This window comes from Xenopus tropicalis, chromosome 6, assembly GCF_000004195.4.
Source record: "Xenopus tropicalis strain Nigerian chromosome 6, UCB_Xtro_10.0, whole genome shotgun sequence".
Lineage (NCBI taxonomy): Eukaryota > Metazoa > Chordata > Amphibia > Anura > Pipidae > Xenopus > Xenopus tropicalis.
The window spans coordinates 54602458-54615049 of record NC_030682.2 but is presented as its reverse complement, the minus strand read 5'-3'; the positions used below and the strand labels follow the sequence as shown (position 1 = coordinate 54615049).

At 40.1% G+C, this 12592-nt stretch overlaps 1 protein-coding gene across 2 annotated transcripts in view; it reads left to right on the top strand.

Moving 5' to 3' along the window:
* The window catches only part of myrip (myosin VIIA and Rab interacting protein), a 185788-nt gene that overhangs the window by 126253 nt on the left and 46943 nt on the right, over nucleotides 1–12592 (top strand). For both annotated transcript variants that reach the window (XM_031904076.1, XM_002938306.5), the window contains exons 7-8: nucleotides 6316–6396; nucleotides 8050–8199. In XM_031904076.1, coding sequence (XP_031759936.1) covers nucleotides 6316–6396; nucleotides 8050–8199 — 231 coding nt within the window. The remainder of the gene's footprint in view (nucleotides 1–6315; nucleotides 6397–8049; nucleotides 8200–12592) is intronic.

The window sequence follows — 12592 nt, the reverse complement described above, 5'->3', positions numbered from 1 at the left end:
ACAGTAGCACAGTGGTTAGCACTGCTGCCCTGCAGCACAGGGGTCTTAGGTAGGGTTTCACACCAGATACTGGTGTGAATGATGTATATTCTCTGAAATATGTCATTTTGATATAAACAAAGCATTAACTTGTTGGATCTGTGATACATTATAGCCAATCCAAAGCATGCTACAATTAATAGGCAGTGGTATAACAGTTTAATTAAAAACAGTGATAAAGCCAGACAATTTAAACAATGACAGAACACTTAATAGAAGATCTTGTAGAGGCCAGTTCCCAAGGAATTGCCCTAACAGTACCTTGTTCTTGATCTAAAATGTAATGAATCCTACTGGGTTTAATTCATATAAATGATTTTTCAGTAGAGGAGATTCAAATCCCAAGCCCCAAGCATTTTTGTTAACAGGTCTCATACCTGAACAGCATTAAAGCATCATTGTGCATTTATGGAAAAACATTAGGGAGATCTTTCTTTAAAAGAGAAGGAAAATTACAATCACTGTGGGGGTGCCAAGGTGAACCCCCCAGTGATTGTAATCACTTACCTGAAAACCCTGGCTGGTACTCCTATTTGGAAAAAACTGCACTGGGCAGGGTGGAGACAAGCGAGCATTCCTCTTCCCCCTTCAGTCTTCATGCATGTGCAGTACAGTGATTAAGCCTTTCCTTCTCCTTTAATTCAGATGCACAACGTGATGCAATAAATCATTTATTATCATCATTTGTGGATGGCCATATGAGGTACAGCTTAACTGGAATTCACTATTCAAAGAAGGGTCCTGGCAAAATATGCATGTGGCTGGTATTCTAAACAGCTTAATATCACTAATATTATTAAAGATAACCTTCTAGACAACAAGGCCAAACAAACATTTTTAGGAAAAATGGAACAAAATAAAATTTTATATAAAATGCAGGAAAATGTTGTGTGAAATCATCCACTGACATGCATTAGAACTGGTCAGCAACCAAATTCTAACTGGAATACAGGAATATGAAAAATTACGTTTTGACTGGATACGGAATGTTTTTTTTCCCTAGATGTTAATCATATTTGCTTAAAACAAAACAGTACCGAGCAGTGGGTGAACAGACAGATGTGCATGGCGTCTGCCTTTCACTCTGTTTATTTGTGCCAATATCTTACAGAGCTGCAGAAACTGAGGAGGACATGCCCACCCTTCATTTGAAACAGCACCATATACTATTTCTGATTTTCTACAAGATTAGGGAGGTTTTAACATATGATATATGTCTCCTTACAAGATTTTACAGTTTTCCACAATTTATGTACAGGTATGGGATCCCTTATCCGGAAACCCATTATCCAGAAAGCTCCGAATTATGGAATGCCTGTCTCCCATAGACTCCATTTTAATCAAATAATTCAGAATTTTAAAACTGATTTCCTTTTTCTCTGTAATAATAAAACAGTACCTTGTAATTGATCCCAACGTAGATATAAATAATCCTTATTGGATGCAAAACAATCTTATTGGGTTTAATTAATGTTTTATTGATTTTTTAGTAGACTTAAGGTATGGAGATCCAAATAACGGAAAGACCCCTTATCCGGAATACCCTTGGTCCCGAGCATTCTGGACACGGGTCCTATACCTGTATTGCTAGGTCCCATAATAGCCCATAATATGTTGCTTATATTTTCCCATTTACACTGTTTCTGAGGACTGTAAATTTGAACTTCAACTCAACTGTTGTAATGATCACTGTCACAAACATGTGATTGGTAAGCATTGTAAGAAAAAAGAAAATGGACTGTTGGACAAGTTCCCATTTTCATTGCATTTAACAACCATGTTAACTTAATTTCATGGTCTGTTTCCAAGCAGTGAAACGTGGCGTGTTAATATATACTGCTCCAGAACGTATTTTCTGCTTGATAGCTAAGGAGCGTCAAATGTCATTTGTTGGACGCTTTGTAAACCGTACACTACGCCTGACTGCTCCCTGTTCATGAAAAAAAAGTTCAGAAAAGTGGAAATTACTAGATTCTATCTAGCAACATGCTGCATGGATTTGACAAATGGAACGTGCCAAACAGAAATTTTCAACATAGATTTTACTGCATACACCATGTGCAAGGTATAAATAGATATGACTTGGTCTTAAAGGACCAGTAATACTAAAAACAGAAAGTATTTTGTATGCATATAAATATAATCTACTGTCACCCTGTCAGACTTACGTATTTGCTTTAAAAAATACTGCTATATAAATAAGCAGCTGTGCAGCCATAGGTTACCCATTGATATTGATTAGGTTAAAGGGCACATGGTTTTATTTCTTATAAAGAAAGATAAACATGTCACATCTCTGCATTCGATTAATGGTATTTATTATATATTAAATTCCTAACAAATTATATTTTTCGATCTAACATGAACATTACAAATTTTACTAAGATTAAGATAAATAGGGTTAGGGTACTGCTTTAAATTTGTTGTGGGTTGTTGGGGCTGGCAGCTGAGTCTCACTAATTGTATCCTGTGTTCTAGGAGCTATTTAAAGGACATGTAAACCCCCCACACAAAAATGTAATCCGCAAACAGCCTCTTTATCTTTAAATAACTGCCACTCCTGTTGTTCAAAGGTTAAAGGAAAACGAAAGGCAAAATCACTTGAGGGTGCCAAAATGTTAGGCACCCCCAAGTGACTTTAACCGCTTACCTCGTACCCCGGGCTGGTGCCCCTATTAGGAGAAAACAGCACCAGCCCGGGGCACCTGGAGCAGATCGCTTCCTTCTTCCGGCTTCCGTTGCTGAAATGCCAGCGGTGGGCGCATGTGCAGTAGAGTGAAAAGCCGACTTTAATGTTTAAGTTCGGCTTTTCACTCCACTGCGCATGCGCGCGCAGCGAGTCAGGAAGAAGGAAGCGCCGGCAGCTACCCCGGGCTGGTGCTGTTCTCTCCTCACAGGGGCACCATCCCGGGGTAAAAGGTAGGTGGTCAAAGTCACTTGGGGGTGCCTAACATTTTGGCACCCCCAAGTGACTTTGACTTTCTTTTTCCTTTAATAGTAAGGCTGCAGTATCCCCTTAATCACTTAGGATTCTGTCTCCTCGGCCCCCTCCCTTACGAATTGACTTTTGATCTTGACTAACTAGGCATGTTCAGTTGTTCCCAAAAACTCCCTCCAGTGCCAATGAAGAGATGACACTGCTGGTTTCTTTGCTCTAGCTGTGTACTTCGTTGAAGAAAAATGTTCTTTTCTCCAAACCACCTCTCCTGAGCTCAGCTTAACCATCACAGTGCTCAATCCAAGCAGAACTAGTTTGTGTAAGCCTGAATTCTTGATTGCTTTAGGACATGCAGTGGTCAGGACGATAGTGTAAAGTCGAAAAACCAATGACATGGAGAGCACAAAGTATCATAATGCTTCATAAGTGTAGATTATTTATAGAGACATCATAGCATGATAGCCCCTATATGAACTGCCAACCTACAGAAGGCTCAGTTTGGCATTGCACTGGGTTTTTATGCAACTAAAACTTGCCTCCAAACCAAGAATTAAAAAATAAGCACTTGCTTTAAGGCCAGTGGGAGCAACATCCAAGGGGTTGGTGAGGTACATGTTGCTCAAGAGCCACTGGTTGGGGATCAGTGCTGTAAAGGTAAAATGGTGCTCCTTGCACTTTCTTGCACCCGTGTGTCTGTCCCCCCCTTCTCTGAATCGAGTGCAGGTGTGTCTGTTGACATAGATTGTGGCACCCAGAGCATGTTACCCAGTGAGAGACTGGATATTGGCACCCCACGCACATACAGTAACTTATACGTATGATCACAGATAGATTTTAATTAAAGTGCAGTTTGACCACTGTGCTGCTCTAGGGCCACCAAAATAACCATATAATTTATAGATGTACAAAAATATTTTAAAAAAAATACTCAGTACTCTACTCACATTATATTTCGTTGCTCATTGCTTTTGTATTATTTTCCTTCTATTTGCTGTGCAAAAGATATTTTTAGGTAGGTGAGGGGGTGTGCTGATGGCAGCAGGTAAGTTGACCTACAGTTTTTGGGAGTAAGACAGGTACTGCAGTTCCTTGTTAAACATTCAGTGACCACAGGTTAACTATTCTGTTTCTTGTCTGCTACAGCTAAGGTGCTGCAGCTATTGCTGGAAAGTTTGTCCCAGTACAGGAAGCAGTACAGGGAGTGGAAAGAGAATTTGCTGGAGGGAGGTTTAAAGTTTGCCCTCCAGCCAACCATATTCCCTGCATTCGAACTGGGACTTAAACCTTCATGGAACAGTTCAGTGTAGAAGTGAAACAGGGTAAAATAGATAGACTGTGCAAAATAAAAAATATTTCTTGATATAGTTAGTCAGGCAAAAATGTAATCTATTAAGGCTGGAGTGAGCAGATATCTAACATAATGGCCAGAACACTACTTCCTCCTTTACAGCAGTTAGCAGGCAGTAACCAATCAGTGACTTGAGGGGGGTGGGCTATGGGACATAACTGTTCAGTTAGTTTGCTTTTGAATCTGACCTTCATGCTTACAAACTAAATGAACAGGAAGGTGAGTTCTGGCTATTATGTTAGACATCTGCTCACTCCAGCCTTTATAGATTACATTTTTGCCTAACTAACTATATTACAAATATTTTTTATTTTGCACAGTCTATCTATTTTACCGAGTTTCATTTTTACAGCATACTGTTTCTTTAAAGCAGAAGCAGCACTTGTGGAGGAATGTACTTGATCTGTTGTCACAGATGTTGAAAGCAGCCCAGCACTGCAGTAACTGTCTGACCACTATATCTCTGGGACAATCAGCTGCCAGTAGCACCCGCTGAAAATACACATCACACCAGCACTTAGTAAGGGAGAAGCATTTGTTTTCCTTTTATTTATTATTGTTTGTATTGTCTTTCAAGTGTCAAGGAGGCCTCCCCTCCCCAAGCCTTAATGAAAATGCGCCCATGCTTTTTAGAGCTGAGTGCCAAAGCTCAATCCCGACCTACTCTGGACAAAATGGCAACCAATTTTTTTTAGTTTTTTTGGCACAAGGACTACTGTTGCGTAAGCTGCAATTAAACTAAAATAGTTGAAAATATTCTGAATTGTGGGTAAAAAAACGCACTTTTTACACTGTTCTTGCGTTCATAAATTGTCCCTGTAGTTTTACATAGAGCTTTCTATACAAGGACACAAAGGCATCTCTTTTTTTTTAAAGCTGCACCAAAAGATGTAGCATGTAATGCAATAAAAGGAGAATTTCACTTACCTTCTTGATGTAAATTCTATTTCTTCTAGTCCTGACATGTCAGTACACATGGGTAGCATCGCCCCTCCTGTGTGGGAGGGGCGATGCTACCCATGTGTACTGACATGGAGGGACGCAGAAGAAATATAAATTATTCCTTATATGTTTTACTTTTCTTACAGTCTGCTGTAGTGTGTGAAAATTATCCTTGGTTGTTTAAACTGTCTACAAAAATGTTATCCCTTCCTCATACACACTTACAGTAGGCAGAGTAGATTTGTATCTAGCTGTATTGCTGGCTGCTGTGAAGGCTACCTGTGTTATTGATGAGAATGGTCAGTCAATCTGTTAGAAAGGGTTGCGGGGGCATTGTTTCCTAGTTTATTCCATTCATCCAGCTGGGTTAAAAAGGAGTACCTTTCAAACTTGTTGGCCTGTTACTTTGTGTGGTGCAAGCCCAATATGCCAACAGAGTTCAGCTAAATTTTATAATTTTATGCTACATTTTTTGATAAAGCCTTTGGTGGGCTACTTTTAAATGTTTATTTCCCTAGGTTTAATGATTGCTGAGTTGTTACCTGATTGTAACTGTTCTGACATTTCGGGTTACCATGACAACCACATTCTAAAAGAATTGCATGGTTACCTTTGTGGAAAGCAGTTCCCAGAAATGTAGCACTGAATTAGGAAAAAGCAGCACTTAAACACGGACCTACTTTTTGCACTTCCATGTATACCCAATGTAACACCTCTGTAAATAATATTCTTGTATGTGTGTGCTAAACTGTTTAATAATACTGTTTACAAATTATTTTTCATCCTTGCTTTTATTCTGTTTAGTTTTGCTAAATGCTCTCCAGTACACAGAGACAGGATCTTTCCACATCAGCTATTAAACCCAAGCTGTGTGCAGCATTTATCTCAATTCAATCTCTGTAGCCGCCCAACTGGATGTAAACAGTTGGCATCCTAGAAACGAGTCCTAACCTCCTGCCACTGTGTAGAATTATGTGGCATTATGTACTGCTGTGTCACACATTCTATAAAATGATGATTTATGAACACGTTTCCAATCTTCCCTTAGGACAAACAGAACGAGGCCTGCTATTTGAGAGAGCATAAAGAAGAACTGATTGAAGAACTGGCCACAACCATTGTTCAAAAGGTATAGAAATTATTTTTTTATTAGTTTTTGCCATACTCTGTCTGTCCTATACGCTGCCTGTGTGTGCCATACTTTGCCTGCCCTATGCTGTCTGTATGTGCCTTACCCTGTCTGCCCTATGCCTGTGTGTGCCATACTCTGCCTGCCCTATGCTGTCTGTGTGTGCCATACTATGCCTGCCCTATGCTGCCTGTGTGTGCCATACTCTGCCTGCCCTATGCTGCCTGTGTGTGCCATACTCTGCCTGCCCTATGCTGCCTGTGTGTACCATATTATGTGCCCTATGCTGCCTGTGTGTGCTATACTCTGTCTGCCCTATCCTGCCTGTGTATGCCATACTCTGACTGTCCTATACGCTGCCTGTGTGTGCCATACTTTGCCTGCCCTATGCTGTCTGTATGTGCCTTACCCTGTCTGCCCTATGCCTGTGTGTGCCATTCTCTGCCTGCCCTATGCTGTCTGTATGTGCCATACTCTGCCTGCCCTATGCCTGTGTGTGCCATACTCTGCCTGCCTTGTGCTGCCTGTGTGTTAAATTATGTGCTGGGGGTTGCTGTGCTATGTACAGGGGAGGCATATGGATTTAATGGTAGGTCTTAATATGACATAATAAACCTCTTTCACGTATAAATGAAGGGTGATATCCCTGCAGTGAGCATCAACTATTTGGGTTTTTGTTGTGCTACCACCATTAATGTGGGTATGGTCTTAAAAGTGCTTGTGATAACATGGGTGTTGTTTGAAGTGGGTGCGGTTTAAAAAAGTAAAGTGGTCCAAAATGGCTTCCATTAGTGGCCCTCCACCATGTAGGCCAGATAAATTCTGCCCATCAGTACCATAGAAGTTAGACTGCACTGTGTTAAGGTATAGAAATCCTGTATCCCCAGGTCCCAAGAACTTTGCATAACAGGTCCCATACCTGAATCTTTTTTAAATCCAGCATTAATGAATGTACACACTTTTTTCTTTCCTTTTAGAAAATAAATGAGCATATGTATGTGAATTTTACCAATGCACCATATTGACCAGTGCAATTGGCCAAATGAGCAGCACAGTAAAAAGGTGGCCCCACATACAGTATCTTTTCATTCAGCTCTCGGGTTGGTTTCTTGCAGGATCACCCTGTATATGGACACCTTCACTGTACTGTACTGTAGCTGATTATCAGACTCTTGTCATAAAGTTATAGTTCATGAAGAAAAGAAACATGCCATCTCACCATAAGGTGATTGCCTTTACGCCTGCCATAGTACAGCAAGAAGGTACAGGGCCCCATTGTGGCATCCGTGTCTTCCCACTCCCTAACTTGCACATTGAGTGACAACTATGTGACTCTGCCACTTGTCTGCAACAGTTATAGTAAATGTTATAAACGAGCTCTCATCCCTAACGCCAAGTCAGTGTATTTTAGATGCAGGATGCAGAAGCAGCATGTATTGATCTTCGGCTGATGGAAATGTGTATTTTTATGCATACAGTAGTTCTAACAGATGCCTTCATATACTGTGTCAGTAGAGACTGACGACCTGTGTGTGTAACAGGGATATTCAGAATGTGTTTCTTCAGGTTTGATGAAATGATCATATTGTAGGTTTATTTAATCCTTTTATGAATAATGTTAAAGGGAATTAAATGGTTCTCTTACTAATATAGATTATCAAAAGAAAGAAAAGCAAAAGTGAACAAGCTGAAGCCATTTATGAATGGCAGCAGTCAAGAGGCAGTGCCATAACATCACCCGCCACGTCGGATCGCAGCATGCTAAACCTTCAGGACAGCAACAGAGGATCAGATGCATTGTGGGTAAGTGTACAGATATAACTTTCCCTTTCCCATATCGCTTATTATCTGGCACAAGTATAGCTAATTAGTAGCATACAGTGTTTTACACATTTCATTAACCGTCAGATTCAAAGGAAGATATTTTTAAACTGTTCCTCCAGGCTTACAGTTGGATAGAAATGTGATGCAAATGCATACGGATGAGAGCTAGACTCACACAAGCATTTCATGTTAATTGATGTGTATTCATTTGGTTAAAGGTGGCCATACACGTTAAGATTTTTCTCTCCCTAACGACCAATTTTAGTGTGATCCATCAAATTATTGTAAGGTTAGTGGGCACCAAATGATCGTACATGTAGCGATTTTTCATTCGACATCGGTCAGAAAATTGATTGGGCCGGTTGGAAAATTCTCATCAATGAATTTTGCCCATTGTCCAATTGTTTGCAGGACCAAGCAGGTAGTTTTCCTAGCTTCAAGTAGACGATAATGCTTGAAATGGTTGTTTTCGTTGATAGACAAACTGTACTTTTAAATCATCGTTTCAGGTTAAGCTTGGTCCTACAATAAAAAACGTGTATGGCCAGCTTTGCACTTTAGCGGGGCTGTTTGAGGGTACAGTAGCTTCTCTTCTAAACTCTGCAAATTGGGGACTACTTGATTAAGTCAGAATATGGTTAAGTACTTGTACTTAACCCAACTAATTTCAAACCATAAAAGTGTGGCTTTAAAGCAACTGATGATCATTTTTGTCAGATGACACAAACAGTAATTGTCTATTGCTCAAAAATGGAAGCCATTTTTATGACATTCATTAGGTTCTTGGATTCAAAGATGCTTTTTGTATTTGTGCCTTATAGTTAAGTTCATCACCAGAGCATCTGCCCTGCCTCTGCTTCTGTATCGCATGCAGTCTGGGCTGCTTCAATAGCTGAAGTACAATTGTGCCCAGTGAGCCATGCACACATGAAGTAGTAGTAGTAATGGCGAGCGCTGGAAATTACACAATCCTTTATCTTTGCACACAGTTACATCTGATTCATAACAACCTGCACCTGCAATTAGTTTTGTATTGATGCAACAGATGCTGTTTTTTCCCCAGCAGTGAGTTGTGTCGTTAAAAGCACTTGTGTCCAAATGCACTCTGCATACTTTTGTGGTCTTTAAAGTGCCCTCCCCACCCCCCTTTTTCTGGTGTTGATGGATACAGTTTTTCTGCACCCCTAGCTGGTAGTCTGGGCTGGTGCACCTGGTGAGTTCATATTAAAGTTTTTCTGGGCTGGATGTGGTTATATTTGATTTGGTTTAAATTGTGCAAACTACTCAAATGAAGAATTCATTCTAATAATATCAGGTTAAATGGTATACTGGAGGAGGAGTGTAGCTTATTATAGTTCATCTTAGTGAAGCTAATAATATGGTTTGTCCATATTAATTAAAGTTTCTGTCCCCCCAGCTCATTTATAGCTAACAAGCATTATCCTGCTATATATTATTTTTTTAATTAGTTTTCATTTTTGTAAAGAAAATATTAATATCATAGGGGCATTGTATAATCTCCCACTTTACAACATCCCTCAGCTTCTATAATAGACATAAGGCTTCAATCTGAGAAGGTAACACTAACAAGCTGGCCCATAACCCTTCCGTTATGTTATAATCACCTTGCAAGAAACCAGCAGTTAGCATGACCTAGCATTCCTATGGACATGGACTGACATTACTGGGGCCTGAGCCATCTGAATGGGTCATAACATTTCTATTGAGTGATATGAAAACTGTCAGCATAGGTATTCTCTTGAGCTTTTTGAGCATTGAAGCAGCTGACCAGGATAAAAAAAAGCATTCCAAGCGATGATGCTCCAGTATATACAACGTAGATAAAGCTTAATTCAAGGATGTATATGGTGTGCAAAAAATTTGATTGTGTATGGAAATAGCATCAATATTTATAAAGGCTAGTAAAAATGCCAGTTCCAATAAGCAGGCTATAACTTTTAAGTTTACAGCTAATGAAAAGGTGAGACCCTGTTTACAGCTGTAAGATGGATGTTTAATGGTGAATGCAAGTCCTGTATAGGTATCCACAGAGAGGCAAGAATCCATGCAGTCATGCATAGAGCACTCTCTCACAGATACAGAATATATTTATCTATATCCTGTTTAACACTAGCATTTTGTTTCAGAATCCCATGCCGCAGTTGATTTGTGGGCCTTATATAAATACTGCAAATGCATATGTCAAAGCCTGGCACTTTCTCATTTGCATAAGAGAGTAAATCAATAATATATTCTTTGCAGAAGCACTGATGCCGCAGGATAGCAATTTATCACTGCTATATTACAGTACAGTTACATTCAACATCAAGGAAGCTGAGCCATATTTATAGAAGAACAGATTACTGGTAAACTCTTTTGGGCAAAAGAATCGAAATTTCATTTATACATTCCCAATAAATTGTTTTTTAGGCCTTTAAGGGACACCATATTCCCCGTCAATATCAGCAAGAAGCACAGTTACTGTGTTGCAGTTAGCTGAACAATACTGCCATCTACTGGCCTTTCATGGGAATGCTTATATGCCGTCAGAATAGATTTTATAACCAACAGTTTCATATTTTAGTAAGTCAGATCTTTTAGTAGGGTTACTTGTATTTATTATAAGCCCCCTCTTATAAAATTAATGTAAAGCATTGTGTTTCTGCTGATATATAAATAAATGCACACCTCCCAACATTTTGAAAATGGAAGGAGGGAGAGAGAGACATTTTGACCACGCCCATTTTTGTGACCACATCCCCTAAATACCACTCCCATTTGACTAAATTTGGCAGGTTATTTAACGTTTGAACACATTTCTGGGGGTTTTTGGGGTCGTTTTATGTGTTATTAAAGTTTTGTTAAAAAAGCAATGTTAGGCACCCCCAAGTAACTTTAATCGCTTACCTTGTACCCCGGGCTGGTGCCCCTGTTAGGAGAAAACAGCACCAGCCCAGGGTACCTGCAGCGGGCGCTTTCTCCTTCCGTGTTTCTTCTGCCAGCGAAATCCCTGGGCCGGCGCATGCGCATTAGAGTGAAAAGCCGACTTTTTTCAGGCTACTGCGCAAGCGCGAACACGGAAGAGGAAGCACTCGCTGCAGCTACCCCGGGCTGGTGCTGTTTTCTGCTAACAGGGGCACCAGCCCGGGGTAAAAGGTAAGCGATTAAAGTCACTTGGGGGTGCCTAACATTTTGGCACCCCCAAGTGACTTAAACAATATATCTAAGTGCAGGTGAATGTCTATTTGATCTCCATAAAAATAAAATTGGGGTGAACATGGCAGATTTATCAAAATGTGAGTTTAGAGCTTAATACATAACTTTGTTATGAACTAAAGGAGGTTCTGACCAAAGGAGTTCTTGAACCAAAAAAAATCTGACATCCACTGATCAGACCATCAGTACTCAGCAATCTTATATTCCATATCCTTGCCTGCATAGCTAGAGAATAATGAAGATTTATGAATACTTAAAAGAGGGCTGCTATATATGCACATATATAATTATTAGTTCTTAATGTAAAGCTTTCTATTTGTAGCCTCCCCAAACAAAAAATTCTCCCCCTCTCTGCTCGCCTGCATTTAAAGCATGAAGTGAATGAAATTGAAATCCAGTAGTCCTGTCACACGCTAGCTGGATTTTACATTTTGCAGGGTCCACCACTCAGGACTTTGTTTTTTCCTATAATACAATCAACCTGGGGCCAGGTGCATTTTTGCACAATCGGGCAACATGCAAAGTGCACTTTGCATATTTTCCTACTGCTTTCCCCCTTAAAGGAGAAGGAAAGGTGAAAACTAAGTAAGCGTCATCAGAAAAGAAAATACAGCCATAAGCACTCACTCTCCCATCTCTATCCCCTCTGCTCCCCTCTCTCTCCCCTCTCCTTCCACAAAAATGCTAAGAACTCCCTCCCCCTCCCTTAGGAATGTGTGATCTGAACTATAACTGCAGCAGGAAGCTACTTAAAATGGCAGCTGCTGTCTTAAGCAAACAGAGAAAGGTTTTTGGAGCTGTTTATTCAGGTATGGTAATGCTTTCTGCTGACTAAATATAGTGTTCTAGGTGGCACTAATGTTACATAGTTACATAGGGTTGAAAAAGGACCAGTGTCCATCAAGTTCAACCCATCCAAGTAAACCCAGCACACCTAACCCACACCTACCAATCTATACACTCACATACATAAACTATAAATACAACCACTAGTACTAACTGTAGATATTAGTATCACAATAGCCTTGGATATTCTGATTGTTCAAGAACTCATCCAGGCCCCTCTTAAAGGCATTAACAGAATCTGCCATTACCACATCACTAGGAAGGGCATTCCATAACCTCACTGCCCTCACCGTGAAAAACCCCCTACGCT